This window comes from Pseudonaja textilis, chromosome Z, assembly GCF_049901715.1.
Source record: "Pseudonaja textilis isolate UNSWEBS1 chromosome Z, rPseTex1.2, whole genome shotgun sequence".
Taxonomy (NCBI): domain Eukaryota; kingdom Metazoa; phylum Chordata; class Lepidosauria; order Squamata; family Elapidae; genus Pseudonaja; species Pseudonaja textilis.
In genome coordinates, this window is record NC_142008.1 from 44,956,042 (window position 1) to 44,972,587 (window position 16,546).

The following is a 16,546-nucleotide window of genomic DNA, read 5'->3' on the forward strand; positions in this document are numbered from 1 at the left end:
TTCTGACTCCACTGCTCCGGAAACCTGATCAGTATAGGTCTGAGAGTCTCCTGACTGAGAGAGGCCCTGTTCTTTTAATTGCTGGAAATTTTTGGCGAACTGTTTTTCTAGTGCAGCGTGCCTCCGCCTTTCTGCTCTAAGTTCTGACTTTGGAGTTTTCTTGGGAGCAAGGGCCTTGGCCCTGATCTTTGCTGCTGCCACCCTATTGGCTGAAAGGACTCTTGCATGCCTTCTCTTGAGAGGGTTTCTTGACACTTCGGGGCCCTGGGTCACCTGCATGCCGGATGGTCCTGGCTGGATCCAGTCATTCTCCATTTTTCTAGAAAGAACACCAAAGGTGCTGTCAGCTCCTCCACAGGGTGTTTTCCGAGATGGAGGCTAGACAGAAGGGATCACTGCTTTGAGGCCCAATCAAAATGTCACAAGATAACTGTACAAGGGAACTTACCGTATTTCCCCATGTATAAGCCACCCCTTTTTTCCAAAATTTTCAAGCCCAAAAGTAGGGGGTGGCATATACAAAGCAGGTACACTTTTTATACGTGAAAAATGCATAAAATAATAAAGTAGGAATAAACTGGTTTTCCAGCAGTATGCTATACTTTTTTGTAAAAATTGTACGTGATGATACAATTACGAGTGCGAGTACGCAATAGAAATGCATACGCTAGGCATCGGCCTGAATGCTTCGTTCCTACTCTCGTTCCGATGCGTAGATTGCTAGCGTCGCCCGCACCGCTTTCGGCGTCATGACCGAAGTTGTAGATCTAGACGTCGAATTTTGTTTCTTTGTAAATTTTCTTTCTTCATAACTTGTTTCTCTAATAAAATATTTTTTTCAAAACTTCACAGTCCAAAAATTGCGGGGGTGGCTTATACAAAGGGGGTGCTTATACATGGGGAAATACGGTAATCTGAACCAGATGGAAGCAAACAGTGACCTTCACAGTCTCTCTCTGTCTCTTGGTGATGTGGTTTACTTAGTGACCACTTCACTTGGTGACTATTTCACTGAAACCAATGCAATCAATAAATGTGGAGTACCTGTAATTTATTGTGCACAGTAGGTACATATACTAGTATAGATTGTATGTTCATACCATTTATTATGCAGTTGATTTACGTACACAGGTTTTTATTACCTTTTCATTTAAACTTTATATTTATTGGCTGTTTGGTTTTTTATTAATATAACATTTTTTGAAATGTTTATTTTTTCATTTATTAGTATTTTTTAAAATATTTCTACTCCAAATATAATCCTGGATTCAGTGCTTCAAAACGTAATTATGCATGCCATGTCTAATTTGATGGTAGATTCCAACTCCTGTCATTTTGATTTTGAAAGGAAACTATTGTACTGCATTTTAGTCAAGCAACTGATATTCTATTAACCTCAAAGTTTCTATTTCTTCTGCTTCTCTTATCAGAGATTTTAAATGCCATTACCTGCACTCATTACTTCTGTACAATCTCAGTATAATTATATTTTGTACTATTTTTGTGAGTGCATTATATATGGGTGTGAGAGATTTTTTTTTCTCCTGATGGGACTTTGGGGAATACATGATTAACTGTATGCAGAAAGTTCAATAAGCAATTGCTATATAAAATTTGATTCTGATGCAATAAAATCATCCAGATGAGTGACCATATCACAGAATCCACACCAGCTACATTTTAAAATTTCAGTTGCTGTCACCTCCTCTGTGTTGCTTTAAGGTATTTTCCCTGTGGCCAATTCATCAATTTAACTTAATCTTGACAATAAAGAACAACAAGAGCAATACGAATTGAAAATAGCAAAACGTTGTTCAATTCCATGTTTCATTTTACACTTGATTGATTGGTTTATTTCTTATCTGCTGCTAAAGTACAGCATTTTTAGAGGTTTGGGGCTGTTTTTTGTATTTTCTGAAGGTTTAAGGGCTATTCTGCATGTGTGTTTGTTTTTGTAGAGGATGAAATTAAGATGTTGCTACAATTTACTTAACCCAAAAGTAGTCATGAAGAAAACATTGTTTATCACTTTTTTTAGCAATCCGTTGTAATATAAGTGGTCTTGAGTCCTACATGACTCTACATTGATTTGCCAGTTTCTTTTCTTATAATTAAGTTTGAATTGTTTGACTACTAAAACAAAATATACTAAAAAGCTCAAATATATTTCAGTTCAAATATAAGAAATGCTACTGATGAATAAGAATCCTTTTCCTATTTCCAGTCTGTCAAAAGATTGTTAACTTGCATTGTTGAAATCTTCCAAGTTACAATCTCTACATACATTATCTGATAACTTTCAAGAAGTATATGCTATTTAACTCAATATGTATATTTATATGTGGATATGTGTGTGTGTGTGTGTGTGTGTGTGTATACACACACACACGTTTTCTTAAGTTTTTGTGGGTATTTATATGTATGGTATTCAGCTTTGTTCAGGCATTTTCAGCCAATCAAGACAAAAAAAACACTACAAAACAGACAGAAGATATTACAAACATCAATCAAACAGAACCCAGTAAACTCCAAGACCAATAAACACAGACTAAGACTCCCAACCAATCGGGATGAAGAAAAAAAGCACAAAGCACAAGGCTAGCACTAAATTTAAGTTCTGTACCATATGTCAGCATTGGAACTATTTTTGCCCTAAATACATTCAGCATAGGGGTTGAAAGGGTAATTATGGTTAAATAATTTATATAATCTTTTGGTGCTTATCTCAGCTCTTAATGCACTACTTTTAAAGTGATTAAACTAAGATCCTGTATTAGTAAAAACCACTCCTAAGTAGGTGTAAGAATTTACTTGTTCGATTGACTCCGCATTAATCTGCCAATTATATTTCCTACTTTTTGTGCTGAAAACCAACACTTTGGATTTGCTTTTATTAATATTTAAGAAATACAAAGTACAATAGGTTATATATATACAATAGCTTATGCAACAGTCTCCTCAGGCCTATTTGTGAATGAGCCATTAATACCATGTCATTGGCATATAAAAGGGTATTAATAAATTTATCAAGAATCTTTGGCATATGCGAATCTACTGCATGCAGGTATCCTGGTAAATCATTGACATAGAGATTGAAAAGCATTGGGGCTAAAATGCAGCCCTGTCTTACGCCAATATTGGTAGGTATGCTCTTAGACAGGGCTCCATTTATGCCAGTACGGATTTTCACATGGGTGTTTGAGTTAAAGGGCCCTAACCAGAAAAAGGAGTCTGGGCTCCATGTTCAGGTCTGCCAGTTTCCTCCACAAGATATTTCTGTTTAATGAATCAAAAGCCGCACTTAGATCAATAAATGCAGTGAATAATTTCTTACCCATTTTTAAATACCTTGTTACCAAATGATATAATGTGAAACTATTATCTATGGTAGATCGCTCTGGTCTAAAGCCTGCTTGTTCCTCCACCAAAAGATTATTCTCCATAACCCAGATTTCAATTTTGCTCAACAAATGCTTTGCATACATTTTAGCAACAATTCCAATTAGGCTTATTGGTCTGTAATTATTTGGATTGCCTGTCTCCTTTTTTATGTAAGGGAACAATAATGGCCACTTCCCAACCCACAGGTATGCGGCCAGTATTGTTTATAAAGGTAAAGAGCCCTGCTAACAAAGGCACCCACCAGTCCATATAAGTCTTAAATAATTCCGGGGGCAAAAAATCTTCACCAGGTGCCTTATTAGCTTTTAATGATCGAATAATGGATTTAATTTCTGAAACAGAAACGGGGGGCCAGATAGGGAGATTTTCTAAAGTTAATAAATCATTGCTTTGGGTATGCATAGAGTCCTGATTGGGTTTAAAAAGAAGATTAGAATAAAAATTCTCCCAGGTTGAAGCAGGAATGGGGATATCAAAATAAAATTTACATCCCTTCAATATACCTGAGACAGCATTCCAAAAGAAAGCTGAATTTAACCCTTTTGCCCAAATTTCCAAGTCCGACCATAATTTAGTTCTAAAGGAAGCCTTCTTTGATGCTATCAATTTCTTATAATCATGCCTAATTTTCAACATGTTGCTATAGTTTTTTGAGGTGGGACATCGCTGAACCGTACGCATTGCAGCTCTCAAATATTTTCTACTGTGCAAAAAGTCAGAATCAAACCAGCTAACTCCAACTTGTTGGTGGTTTCTTATCGGAAGTTTGACAGTAAATTTCTTCAATGAATTGACATAGATCATCATAATGTGCCATAATATTATCTGAGCTGGAAGATGAATGAGAAATTAAGCTTCTCCAGATCTGAGGTTGTGCAGAATCCAAAAAAATAGATAATGCCGCAGTATCAACTTTGGCCCATTTGACTTTTCTATCCTGTCTCACTTCCAGGTTTGCAAAAAAACTTTTTGCCACAAGATGAGTTTCTCCGTATATCTGAACTGCTTTGAAATAAAACTGAAATTGGTTGGTGATCACTACCTTCCCTCACGTGGACTTGTATATCTGCGAACCTCTCAAGCTTATCTCTTGAAACACATATATAATCTAGAACGCCACTGGAGTTACTTAAGTGATAAGTAAAAGGATATATAAAACCATAATCCTTACCTCCTATAATATAGAGATTACAGTTATAAATCATAGAAACCAATTGTGTACCTGCAATATTTCTTTTGTAATCACTAGAATGCCAGGGAGGAATAGATAGTAAATAATCCTCAGGAATAACACCAGAATAAACAAAGTTATGTAAAGATACCCCTACCCTGGCATTAAAATCTCCTGCCAAAACTATAGTAACGTTAGGATATTGGACATTTAATTTTATAACTGTCTCTTCCAAATTTGCCCAGATATTAAGTATATAATAAGGGGAGGAGTGAGGAGGGATATATATATATTCAGCAATATCAATCCTAATGTACCATAGAAGAACTTGACAGTTAAATGAGAAGCAGAAGCTTCACCAAAACCAAGCTTCTGGGCTTGCCAGCCCAACTCTGCTTTGGCTAAAATTGACAAGCCTCCAGAGGCCCTTCCTTTAGTCTTAGATTTAACTGCAGGAATAGACCACAAATCAAAGCCAGGCAGATGGATCTGTTCTTCATCCGTGGTCAGCCAGGTCTCCTGAAGGGCTATAAGATCAAAGTTTATCAGGAAATCCTCCAAGTCACCATCCATGGCTCAGGCTTTCCAGTCAGCAATATTCCAGGACAATAGATGAAAATAATCTACTTGCTTGTCATTTGTCATTATAGGGGGGGAATTAATGTGAGCATTGGGAGGGATGCTAACATTTTCCAGTCATTCCACAGGAGTAATATTATCCAAGATTCCCTCAGAGTCAAAAAAAGATGCACTGGTTTGTTAGGTGTTTGCCTTCACTACTGCCAAATTGGTAAACAGACTCCAAATGCTTCTGAGGACCAACAACCTGTTGCAAAGGTATCATTGTAGGTTGGCCCGGTGGGATAGTGTCCGAGACCAAAGGGAGTAGCAACGAGCAGGTGGGAACCTCCTTATGATGCAGTTCAACACCTACTCCACAGTCATTTTCTATTTGTTGTTCTATTTGTTGTTCCACAGTAATTGAGCAACTACTCTTTTCTTCACGCCTGTACACCTCTTTTACAGAGTTATTATTTGCAGCATCTATATGAAGAGGAATTCCATCAGAATTCTCAGAAAGAGCATTAATAACATCTGCAACCAGAATAGCAAATTCTATGGAAGGTTTTGCAGCTTTACGTGTGACTTTTAAAAGATCCTTCAGGTCGTCTAATCTTTTAATGATGCTGGCTTGTTCTAGCTCTGGCAAAGTACAAAAAGAATTAATCAGGCTTGACTCCAGTATCTCAGTACGCTGCTGGATAGGAGGTTGATTTTTCAAGTTGCCACTTCTCAAGGGGGCAGGAGAGATAATGTCCTTAGAGTTAACAGCTTTAAAATAATTGCAATTAGGCTTGCAGAAAGCAGTGTTCTTCTTACCAATATGAGTTATTAAAGGACTAATACCTTTCTTAGTAAACACGCGAGTAGGAAAAATTCCAAATTCACTAAGACAGGAATTCATTTTAAACAGCATACTGGCTATAGTGGGTTGTTTTAAAAGTCAACAAAATACATTTAAAAGCCCCTCTGGAGGGAAGCCATTCCACCCTCTGCAAATCCACCAGCTGCCTTTCACAGCGAAGAAGCTGGCTAAGGGAAAGAATAACTGCATTTCTAAATCCCCACTTCCCTTTATTCGTTTGGTTATTTAAAATTTGTAAGGTAATCTGATGCCGCTGCAGATAACAGTTAAAACTTGTGTGCTTTTTATCTGAGACTTCTTGGGAGAGAGAACCTTGCTTAGCATGCACCTTTAGGTGTGGGAGTAGATCACATTACAAGTTTTTTATACTTTTAGTGAAATCCAAGTTAGCGTCCATCTTTGGATCAGCAAACTTAACAGTTGACCCTTTTAATGAGTCCACTTTATTGTTGACCTCAGTTAAAAGCTCAAAAGTAGTCAGCACTGTCTGTGCCATCAGCATGCATTGCCTAGATATAAAATCAAAAAAGTTTTTATTTTGTAATTCCCCATACTCTTGTTGCAACAAACCCTCAGTGGCAACACCGACAGCTGATGTTTGAAAGAGGGAAGACTCCCCTGATAAAGAAGCAGAAATGTCCGGAGGCTGTGAGCTCTCTACCTCAGCTTGTAAGTCCCATTCCAGTGGATCGTATCTGTTAGAAAGGCTAATAAGTGAGGATGATAATTTATTACTTATGACTGTTGACTGAATATCATTTAAAAAGTCATCCATTTTAAGTTGTTTGGTAGGGTTGCATACGGACTGGGTAGCTGAAAGAGGGCGCTCCCTCTTTTTCCCGTTGCTCATGGTGGGCCCGTCCTCCCCTCTTGAATGAATCAATGTTAAAATCCTAGTTCAGCAGCAGTGTCTGTAGTCATCTGCCCTGTCTCTCCCTTTTCAACTCTGCTCAAATTTAAAACAGAAACGGCTGCAAAAGCCTGATACACAGATGAACCCAATACACAAGCCTGATGATGGCAGATGAGATTCTGCCGAAATGTCGCTACAACTTTAAAAGCACAACTATAATGACGTGGGAAAATACCTGAACAAAGCTGAATACATATGTATGTATGTATGTATGTATGTATGTATGTATGTATGTATACATATATATATATATACACACACACACACACACACACTTTATTTTAGTATAATTAACACCTTTAGATTTTCTCTAACATACCTATATATGTAACAGCTTAATAATAATATGGAAGTATATTTAAATTAATTATTAAGAGTGACATTCTAAATTTGTCATTTCCCAGCCTTGCCATTTGTCTAGAATTTAGTTAATTGATACAGACTTCTTAAAAAAACTTCTTAAAAATAAGTTGCTTAAATGAGAGTGGTGGAGCTAAGAAATAATAATGCATACTCTAACAACATATTAAAGTTGGGAAGTTGAGAAACTTCATCTACCCTGTCCTCTGTATTCAGCACTATTGGAAGAGAGGAAAGGTTTTGAGTAATTACTACATAGTAGATAATTGCATGAAAATTGCAGGCAGAATATATGTATATTGTAAAGCTTTACTAATTGGGTCTTTGTTATTCATTGCTGTGTTTCAGATACTAATTGAATCCTTAATTTATTTTTAATTGAAACCTAATGATGTTAACAACACATTTCCTTTTCCATTATTTTCCATTATTATTCTATGTACATGCTTTTAATTTTTTGCAGTGCTATTGTGTACAGTTGATAGGAAAGCTAAAATCATTACCAAAGAGATTGGTGTTTTAACAAAGTATTTTAATGTGTTTCATATCGATAGCAAACTTCTCCTTATGATAAGGAATGATCTGAGGCATCCATTAAAGCAATTAAGAAACCAGTAAACATATGATGGCTCTATGTGCCATCATATGTTCAGTTGTATCAGTTACTAGGTTGCTTTTGGTTTGGTGTTTCTTTTTTTCATTGTGTTGTAAACCTGTATATTACCTTTTAATGGCCACAACAATATTAGTTTTGAGTAATATAATTAGCACACACTACGAATACTATTTTGGATACAGAAGAGGCAGCATGTTTCAGTAATAGCAATATATTTTTTTAAAAAAAAATGAAAAATTGATGCAGAGAAATTTGTGATTAAGAATAATTAACGTTTTTTTTTACTACTACTTCATTTTTTTTACTATGAATCCCAATTGACAATTCTAGCTGGCACACTCTAATTCTAAATTGCTTTTTCAGAATTCCGTTATAGGAGAGCTTTCTAATGCAACTTGAAGTAATAATAGTATTTTAGCAGTATAGTAATCCCATTTAGATAATTTCCTAGACTCAGACCTGAGGATGTTCAATAGAGCTATTTCTCTGTCAATTTGCAGGTTAGCTGCAGTGTTGTCTGTCTGAACAGATCATGTAATTCTCCATAGAGCTGCTGCGAGCATCCAGAGTGGGAGGTGCTCCGTCTTCGCTCTCACAGGCTGAGCTATAATTGAGGAATGCTCCTCCTCCTCCACATGACTCCTGCGTAGCGTTCCCCAGTTTTTACCTCAGCCTCGTAAGAGACAGGCAGCATTTTACAGCTCTTCCTTGGCCGATCCAGGATCTTTCTAAAAATAATTCAGGTTTGCTTTTCCTTTCTTTCTCCTTTGGTCCCTCGCAGTTGGTGTGCCTGATATCTACCTAGTGGGTCATTTTTCGCCCTCAGGGGGGAGAAAGGGGGAGCCTAACAGCCTTTTGACCTTTCAGAAGCTTACCTTCACATCCCCATTCATCCCTCATTTTTTCAATTTCTGCGATTTTGCTACAACAGCCAGCATTTTCAATACGTGGCACTCCCCTTTGGTCTAGCCTCTGCTCCGAGGACCTTTACCAAGGTTCTGGCAGCCCTTGCGGCTCACCTCAGGAATTTCCCCATCCGCATTCACTGCTACCTGGATGACATCCTCATCCTCTCCCCCACCAAAGACCAATCTGAGAGGGACACTAGAACCACTCTCTCGGTTGTTCAGTCCCATGGTCTTCTCGTAAATTGGGAGAAGAGCCAACTTTCCCCCTCCACCCGGATAGCTCACTTAGGGACAGTTATTGACTCAGTTAAAGGTAAGGTCTTTCTTTCCCCTGAGAGGCTTCTCAGCATCCGGAAGTCCATCAGGGAGGTTAGACGCGCAAGGAAAGCATCCTTACTGAGTCTATCAAAGTTGCTTGGCAAATTGGTCTCATGCATATCCATTGTTCCCTGGGCCCGTCTACATACCAGATCTCTGCAGTGGTTCCTGCCACCCTATCAACGCTCCTGAAGAAGCAACTCAAGAGCCGTGGTGAAGGTTCCTCCAAAGGTCCTTGCTTCGCTCCTCTGGTGGACCAGACCTGCTAGCAACAAGGGACATCTCTTCAAGGAGCCCCAAAGAGTCGTTCTCACGACAGACACCAGCCTATCCGGATGGGGGGCTCACGTCCATTCGCTTTCAGCCCAGGGCACTTGGTCAGCACCCGAGCAATGTTGCAGTATCAACTGGCTGGAGCTCCATGCAGTGTACCTAGCTCTACGCACCTTTCTCCCTCAGGTGCGCGGGCGTCACGTACTGGTCCTGACGGACAATATTACGACCAAGGCTCACATCAACCGTCAAGGGGGAACACATTCCATCCGACTCATGAAGGAGGCCGAGCGGCTCTGTCGCTGGGCAGAGTCCAACCTCTTATCCATCAGGGCAGACCACATCTCGGGGTCTCAAATGTTCAGGCAGACTGGTTGAGCAGGGCCACCTTAGACCAGTCAGAATGGTGCCTGCACCCCTCCCTGTTCAAGGAGGCCTCAGCGATATTCAGTCGTCCACTGCTGGATCTGTTCGCGTCACCACTCAATGCCCAGACTCCCAGATTCTTCTCACGCTACCCCACCCAGGGAGCGGAGAATCACAATGCCCCACGCTGCCCATGGCCCACAGGGCTCTTATACGCTTTCCCCCTCTTCCGCTAATCCCCAAAGTGATCCAGAAATTGATCTTTGAGAGGGCGAAAGTTCTCCTGGTTACCCCGTACTGGCCCAGGAGATTGTGGTTTGCGTACCTTCGCAGCCTGTCAGTGGCCCCTCCTTGGAGGATTCCGCCAGACAGAATCTCCCTATCCCAGGGACCTCTTCAGCATCCAAATCCACAGTGGCTTCAGCTAACCGTCTGGAGGTTGAGCGGGACCGTCTAAAAAAGGAAGGCTTGTCCAATCAGGTCATCAGTACCATTCTGGCAGCAAGATGGCCTTCGACCACCCGCATATACAATGCCACCTGGAACAGCTTTTGTAAATGGTGCCACAAGTCGCTCATCAATCCACTTTCCCCATCAATCGCACAAATTTTGGCCTTCCTGCAGGATGGGCTGGACAGGGGCCTCTCCCCCAATACCTTGAGAAGGCAGGTGGCAGCGTTATCAACTGTTGTCTCTGGCAATTCTTCTGGCTCGCACCACCCGCGTATCCGAGCATTTCTTAGAGGTGCCACCAATCTGCACCCTCCTGTAATCCACAGATACCCGGCTTGGGACCTTAATAAGGTGCTCACGGCACTGACCAAACCTCCCTTTGAGCCCCTGAGGGAAGCGTCTCTGTAATTCCTTACGTTTAAAGTGGTGTTCCTTGTAGCTGTCACATCGGCAAGACGGATATCTGAAATAGCAGCTCTATCCATTAGAAAGGATCTCTGCATTTTCCACGCTGACCGGGTGGTCTTGCGACCAGATCCTTCCTTCTTACCCAAGGTCAACTCCGCTTTCCACAGATCACAGGAACTTATCCTGCCTAATTTTTGCCCCAGACCTTCTCGAGAAAGGGAAAGGCAGTGGCACACTCTTGATGTCCAATGGGCACTTTTTATATATATTCATCGTACTCTTCCTTTCAGGAAGTCAGAGTCATTGTTCCTGTCATTTCAACCAAAGACGCTGGGTTTCAGAGTATCCCCGTCTACCGTAGGCCGTTGGATCAGAGCTACAATCTCCAAGGCCTATTTAACACAGGCGCTTCCTGTTCCTAGTGGAATTACTGCACATTCTACAAGGAGTGCGGCTACCTCAGCAGCCTGGGCTACCCAGGCTCCGATAATTGATATCTGCCGAGCAGCAACATGGGCGTCTCCGTTACCCTTTATTCACCATTATAAAATTGATGTCTTTGCTTCAGCAGAAGTGTCCTTTGGCAGGCGAGTCCTTCAACAAGTGGTTAGAGACCCAGAGGAGATTCCGGCCCAGACGGAGTCCCTCCCGTAGGACAGGCCATGCTTTGGTATGTCCCACTCTGGATGCTCGCAGCAGCTCTATGGAGAATGGGTGTTGGTCCTTACCATCGCCCTTTTCGCCGAGCTGCGTAGAGCATCCAGTCCCACCTAAATTGTCCGTCTGGTGGGGAATCCTGTTTCGGCCAATGATTCAAGCAGTTTATAGTTGAGAGTGTTCAAACGTTAAGATGAGGGGATGCAATTCTGTCTTCTCGTCTTCGTAAAACTGAGGAACGCTATGGAGGAGTCACATGGAGGAGGAGGAGCGTTCCTCAATTATAGCTCAGCCTGTGAGAGCGAAGACTGGAGCACCTCCCACTCTGGATGCTCTACACAGCTCGACGAGAAAGGGCGTATCAGGTAAGGACCAACGCCCAATCAAATAATATTACAATAATATTTCCAAAACATCACTGAGTAAAGCATTTAAAAAGTAAATATGTAGCCATTTGCTGATTGGAATAATTAGTAGTATGAGGAGTAAAAAACTTCTTAAATTGCTGTATTCCAAGGTTAATTTCATTGAAATTTTGATAATATACTTTTGCAGGAAATTTTTCTCCTGCAAAAGTATATTAACTAATATATTGTCCCAACTTTATTCATAACATTTGCTATGGTTACCCTCTCTCTTTCCCACTCCCACTACTTTTTCTTTTTTGCTACATAAGTTTTGGATTTAATTGCTGTCTGGTTGAAGTTTTTTATGTTAGCTTGTTACATCATGAAATGCAATTATAAATAATTTTTAATATTAATTGGCTTTTGTCTTTTAGTTGCAATTATGTGCCCATCTGGGAGAAAATGCATACTGCATCTTTTATAACCTAGTTCTGAGAAAAGATTTCTGCTAATTATGTATCTTAAAATCTAAAGTAGTAATTTTGCATCTTATTTTAATACACTAGTAAAGAAGGCTTCTGTTTCCAATGTGATGTGTACATAGTTCAAGCAAAGTTACTGAGGCAAATTGTCCTCAGTACCATGCTATGTTCCAATTTTGAAGATGTTTCTTCCCCCTCTCCCCCATAATTAATATTGATGTATTTTTCCCTATTGAGTCTTTTTCTTGTAGTTTCACAAATAAATGTAATTATTTCCAGTTTCATGATTCATTTGAAAATATCATGTTCTATTACTGTTGACTTTCACTGATAAAGTTTAGAATATAATAGAACAGAAAATGCATTACCAAATGCTAATTTATATATAGGACCCACCTTTATATAGGAGCAAGGGATTAATGCTGAACATGGTCCTCAGTTTTTTCTTTTTTATTATTTTAATGGAATGAGTCTTTATTTTGTGATGTTTATTTTGTTCACTGCCCAGAGTTACACTGACATCTATATAAACTTTATAAATATTTAACAGATAACCAGAGTTGGAAGGGACCTTGTAGGTCATCTAGTCCAACCCCCCCGCCCAAGCGGGAGACCTTACACCATTTCTGACAAATGGCAGTCCAATCTCTTCTTGAAAATCTCAAGTGATGGCGCTCCCACAACTTCTGAGGACAAGGTGTTCCATTGGTTGATTGTCAGAAAGTTTCTCATTTCCAGGTTAAATCTCTTCTTGTTCAGTTTCCATCCATTATTTCTTGTCTGGCGTACAGGTGCTTTAGAAAACAGCTTGACCCCTTCCTCTCTATGGCAGCCCCTCAAATATTGGAAGACTGCTATCATGTCTCCCCTGGTCCTTCTCTTCACCAGACTAGCCAAGCCCAGGTCCTGCAACCGTTCATTGTATGTTTTAGCCTCCAATCCCCTAATCATCCTGATTGCTCTTCTTTGTACTTTTTCTAGAGTCTCAACATCTTTTTTATAATGTGTTTAACAAAACTGGATGCAGTACTCTAGGTGTGGTCTTACTAAGGCTTTATAGAGTGGTATTAGTACTTCCCTTGATCTTGATTGTATCCCTCTGTTAATACAATTTAGGATTGCATTAGTGTTTTTTGCTGCTGCTGCACACTGCTGGCTCATATTTAGCTGGTTGTCCACTAAGACTCCAAGATCCCTCTAACAGGTACTGCTATTGAGCCTGGTTTCACCCAGTCTATATGTGTATTTTTGGTTTTTCTTGCCTAAGTGTAGGACTTTACTTTTCTCAACATTGAATTACATTTTGTTAGATATGGCCCAGTGTTCTAGTCTGTCAAGATCCATCTGGATCTTGAGCCTATCTTCTTGGGTATTAGCTATTCCTGCCAGCTTAGTATCATCTGCAAATTTGGTAAGTTCCCCTTCTATTCCCTCATCTAAGTCATTAATGAAGATATTGAAGAGTACTGGGCCTAAGACAGAACCTTGTGGCACCCCACTGCTTACTTCCCTCCATGTAGACTTAGACCCATTAAGGCTACTCGTTGAGTATGGTTTATCAGCCAGTTGCAAGTTCATCTAATGGTGGTGCTATCAGTTCCACTTTTTTCTAACTTACTAAGAAGTAGGTTGTGGTCTACTTTGTTGAATGCCTTGTTGAAATCTAAATATATTATGTCCACAGTATTTTGCTGGTCTACTAATTTAGTCACTTTGTTGAATGAAATAAGATTGGTTTGGCATGATCTGTTCTTAACAAACCTGTGCTGACTGCTAGTTATTACTTTACTTGTTTCTAGATGTTGGTAGATCTGGTTTTTTTATTATCTTTTCCAGTATCTTCCCAGGTATTGATGTTGATTGGTCTATAGTATCCTGGGTCTGTTTTTTTTCCCTTTTTTGAAGATGGGAACCACATTTGCTCTTTTCTGGTGGTTCCCCAGTGATCCAGGATTTTTGTAAGATATGGTGCAGTGGTTCTGAGATGACCTCTGCCAGCTCCTTTAAAACTTTGGGATGTAATTCATCAGGCCCCAGTGATTTGTGTTCATCAAGATCAGAAAGATGTTCTCTTACTATTTTTTTTGCTTATTTTAACTTTTATTTCTGGCCTGTCTTTTACAGTTATGTTTTTGGTGGGTTGAGCTATAGTTTCTTTTTGCATGAAAACTGATGCAAAGAATGAGTTAAGCAGTTCTGCTTTCTCTCTATTGCCTGTTACTTCCTTGCCGTCTTCTCTCTATAGTGGACCAACTGTTTCCTTGATTTTTTTCTTGTTATTTATATGTTGGAAGAAACTTTTTTTATCTTTAACTTTTGTTGCAAGTCTTTGTTTGTTCTGAGCCTTTGCTATCCTGACTTCATCTTTGCAGATTCTGGCTATCTGCTGATATTCTTCCTTACTTGTATGTCCTTCTTTCCATTTTTTGTACTTGTCCTTTTTTAATTTCAATTTGCCAAAGAGATCTTTGTGCAGCCATGCTGGTTTCTTCTTGGATTTCTTGTTTTTCTTTCTCAGTGGTATTGTGCTGGTCTGGGCTTCTATGATCATACTTTTCAGAGTTTCCCAAGATTCTTGAGTTGTTTTCCCCTTTAGGATTTTCATCCATGGAATCTTTCCCAAGTTCTCTCCGAGTTTATTAAAATCAGCTCTTTTAAAATCCAAGACTCTGGTGTCATTATGTTGCTTGTGTTTGTGTTATGTTGAATTCTAGTATGACATGGTCACTCTGGTTCCTGCAGTTTCAACTCCCTCTATTACTTCTTCTCTGTAAGAATTAAATCCAGTATGGCTGTCCCTCTAGCTTTACCCTCTACCTTTTGGACAACAAAGTTGTCAGCTAGGTTGGTTAGGAACTTATTTGATTTCTCACTTGGTGCAGAATTAGTTTTCCAGTTGATACCAGGATAATTGAAGTTTCCCATTACTACTGTTGTGTGTTTCCTGCATATGTTTGTTAGTTAAATAAACTCTGCCTGGAGAATTTTTTTTTTTCATTTTTATCTTCCCTCACCCCTTTTTTCTGAAGTAGGTGCCAGGCAGATCCAACACTGTAGTAAATTCACAGTAACCATTCATTTGCTTCTTGAGGTCAGAGCAAGTTTCTGTTAATTGAAATCTGTCATATAGTGAAAGATCATTATAAACAAATGTTTTATAGGTGAAAGCTAAACATTCCAAAAATGTGATAGAAATATACAGGGAGATAGCATAAAAGGACAAGAAAATATTTCTGGAATAACATTTTTGTGGGGTTTACTATTGGACAAGTTGTATAAGCAAGAAAGCAAGCAAAAATAGATGGTTGCAAGATTCCTTATTACCCTGCACTTTTAAAAAAACCCATTTTAATCTTCACCCTAAATTGTTCTTTCTCTGCCTTGCTTTAAATTGCATTGAGAAGACCAGTATTACTATTTTTTCCCCTTCAGCATCACCACAGATGTCAGCTTTCTGGGAGACCTAATCAATATACGTTGCTAGTCTTACAGTGTTAATTTTGTAATTAATATGCTTAGAGGAATTATTTTTCATAAATATTTAAGTCTTATTAAAGCTAACCACTGACAATTTTTGTCCTGTTTAATTTATAGTGCTGGCCCAAAAGGTGATAATATCTATGAATGGAGATCAACAATTTTAGGACCTCCAGGTTCAGTATATGAGGGTGGAGTTTTCTTCCTTGACATTACATTTACACCAGAATATCCCTTCAAGCCTCCAAAGGTAATAAATGCATCACATGGTCTCATTAGCTTTTAATGCATAACTGTAGGCATTAACATTTTATATACTATTCAGCATAATTTAATTCCCCTTATTTTTTCCTTTTTGCAAATATAGCTCTTTAACTGTTGGATAAATACTACAGGGATAATTGAAGCATTTACTGTAATGATTGTGCAATGAGTTGCATTTGCAGAAATGTCTATCTGGAGAGGGGAAGGGAGGGAGGGAGGGAGAGAGAGACAGAGAGAGAGAGAGAGAGAGATTAAGGATAGCCATTAAGATCATCATAGAATCATAAGTTGGAGGGGATCTTGGAGATATTTTGGTACAATCTCCTGCCTAGAGCAGGAATCTTGATAACATGCCGGGCAAAGGACTGTCCAATCTTTGCTTGAAAACCTCCAGTAGAGCATCCAGGAGACAGACTGTCCCTTTGCTTAATAGCTATCATAGCCAGGAAATCCATTCTGAATGGATATAATAGATTGGGTGGCCAGTTGTTATCAATATAAATGTACCTATGATAGTTCAACATTGCTATACTTTAAATCATAGATATATAAAACAATTTACAGTAGGGTTTTTTTTCCAATAAAGGCATATTTGTGGTTTTCACATAAATTATTTTTGTAAATATTGTCAAAATTATGTATTTTGTTGGCTTTCAGATTGCAACCATCTATGGGTTTATTTAAAAAAAAACTTTTATATATGGC

At 39.2% G+C, this 16,546-nt stretch overlaps 1 protein-coding gene across 3 annotated transcripts in view; it reads left to right on the forward strand.

Moving 5' to 3' along the window:
• UBE2E1 (ubiquitin conjugating enzyme E2 E1) overlaps positions 1-16,546 on the forward strand; it is an 80,757-nt gene that overhangs the window by 52,880 nt on the left and 11,331 nt on the right. For all 3 annotated transcript variants that reach the window (XM_026708159.2, XM_026708158.2, XM_087915612.1), the window contains exon 4: positions 15,695-15,827. In XM_026708159.2, coding sequence (XP_026563944.1) covers positions 15,695-15,827 — 133 coding nt within the window. The remainder of the gene's footprint in view (positions 1-15,694; positions 15,828-16,546) is intronic.